The following is a 1,992-nucleotide window of genomic DNA, read 5'->3' as shown; positions in this document are numbered from 1 at the left end:
CACCGCTGAAACCGCACCTTCCTCTCAGTGTAACCCCTCCCCGTGCATAAGACACGCCCCCTCACAGGCCGCGCCCCCGATAGCCAAGCCCCACCCCTTGAGCCCAGGCCACGCCCCCAGGGTACATTATTGCCCCCAGCAGGGAACTGGGGGGACAACGGGGGGCAACTGAGGAGGAGAACAGGAGCCACAGCCAAAGGTCCATCGTTCTTTATTCGTGACGTAAAAACAAACCCGCTGAAAAAACAAACAAAAAGGAACGAAAACCCAAAAAAACGGGGCAAAACGCCCCTTCCGGCCCCAAACTTCACCTGTGCTCCCCCCCCTCCCCTCCAGAGACATTTAGGGGGGTCGAGGGGGGGTTTGTCACCCGTCTGGGGGGTCCCGGCAGGCCAGGCCACTCCCCCGTGGGCAGGGGGTGTTTTGGGGTGAGATGCCGGGGTCTGGGGGCTCAGTGGCAGCAGCCCCCGCAGGGGCCCCCCCCGGGGTGGGGGTCCCCGAACCTGGTGCTGCGGCTCAGGATCTCGTAGGACGAGTCGTCCCCGCAGCAGCCGGACACGCTGGGGGACGTGGGGTCCACCTCGAACCTGGGGGGGCACAGGAAAGGGGGCTGAACCCCTGGAAAAAGGGGGTTAACGCCCCGAAGGGAGCTTAACCCCCTCCCCAATAAAGGGAAGTTGAGCCCCCTGAAGAAAGGAGGTTTAACCCTCCGAAAAAAACAGGAGTTTGAAACCCCCTAAAAAGGGGGTTAATCCCCATAAAAGGGGTTTAACCCCCCAAAAAGGGGTTTAAAGTCCCCACGAAAGGGGTTTAAAATCCCCACAAAAGGGGTTGAACCCCCCATAAAAGGGGTTTAAAATCCCCCAAAAAGGGGTTTAAAATCCCCACAAAAGGGGTTTAACCCCCCAAAAAGGGGTTTAAAGTCCCCACAAAAGGGGTTTAACCCCCCATAAAAAGGGTTTAAAGTCCCCACAAAAGGGGTTTAACCCCCCATAAAAGGGGTTTAAAATCCCCATAAAAGGGGTTAAAAATTCTCACAAAAGGGGTTTAACCCCCCAAAAAAGGGGTTTAAAATCCCCACAAAAGGGGTTTCACCCCCCATAAAAGGGGTTTAAAATCCCCATAAAAGGGGTTTAACCCCCCAAAAAGGGGTTTAAAGTCCCTACAAAAGGGGTTTAACCCCCTATAAAAGGGGTTTAAAGTCCCCCCAGAAAGGGGTTTAAAATCCCCACAAAAGGGGTTGAACCCCCCATAAAAGAGGTTTAAAGTCCCCATAAAAGGGGTTTCACCCCCTATAAAAGGGGTTTAAAATCACCATAAAAGGGGTTTAACCCCCATAAAAGAGCTTTAAAGTCCCCCCACAAAAGGGGTTTAACCCCCCATAAAAGGGGTTTAAAATCCCCACAAAAGGGGTTTAACCCCCCATAAAAGGGGTTTAAAGTCCCCACAAAAGGGGTTGAACCCCCCATAAAAAAGGGATTTAACCCCTGAAAAAAACAGTTTAAAATCCCCCTAAAAAGGGTTAACCCCTGAAAAAAAGGGGCTTTAACCCTCCAAAAAAGGGGTTGACCCTCCAAAAAAGGGGGTTTAACCCTCCAAAAAAGGGGTTGACCCTCCAAAAAAGGGGTTGAACCCCCTCCAACCGTGGGTGCCCCCCTGCTTGGGGCCGAGGTGCCGAGGGGGGGTCCCGAGCACCCACCTCAGTCGCCGCCCCTGCCCCTCCTGCCCGCGGCGCCCGGCCCCGGCCACTGCAACGACAGTCGGTGCCACAGGGGTTACACCCCCCCCGGGGGGCCTTTGGGGGGCACAAGGGGCGGGTTTGGGGCAGCAGCACTCACTGCAGGGCCTCCCGGAAGAACTGGAACGCGCCCAGGTTGTGCTTGAACACCGTCAGCATCACCTTCTTCATCTGCGTGCTGGGGGACCCCGAAACGGGCTCAGTTCACCCCGAAACGGGCTCAGTTCACCCCGAAACGGGCTCAGTTCACCCCG

At 55.7% G+C, this 1,992-nt stretch overlaps 1 protein-coding gene across 1 annotated transcript in view; it reads right to left on the bottom strand.

Moving 5' to 3' along the window:
• Positions 1-194: 194 nt before the first annotated feature.
• Positions 195-1,992, bottom strand: part of NAA40 (N(alpha)-acetyltransferase 40, NatD catalytic subunit) — a 6,432-nt gene continuing 4,634 nt past the window's right edge. The window contains exons 4-5 of the mRNA XM_017840159.1: positions 1,839-1,936; positions 195-587 (exon numbers count right to left, since the gene is read on the bottom strand). Coding sequence (XP_017695648.1) covers positions 452-587; positions 1,839-1,936 — 234 coding nt within the window. The 3' untranslated portion in view covers positions 195-451. The remainder of the gene's footprint in view (positions 588-1,838; positions 1,937-1,992) is intronic.

This window comes from Lepidothrix coronata, unplaced genomic scaffold (genome assembly GCF_001604755.1).
Source record: "Lepidothrix coronata isolate B3197 unplaced genomic scaffold, Lepidothrix_coronata-1.0 Scaffold1006, whole genome shotgun sequence".
NCBI lineage: Eukaryota > Metazoa > Chordata > Aves > Passeriformes > Pipridae > Lepidothrix > Lepidothrix coronata.
Note: the sequence above shows the minus strand (reverse complement) of the source record. Positions and strands in the feature narration are given on the sequence as shown.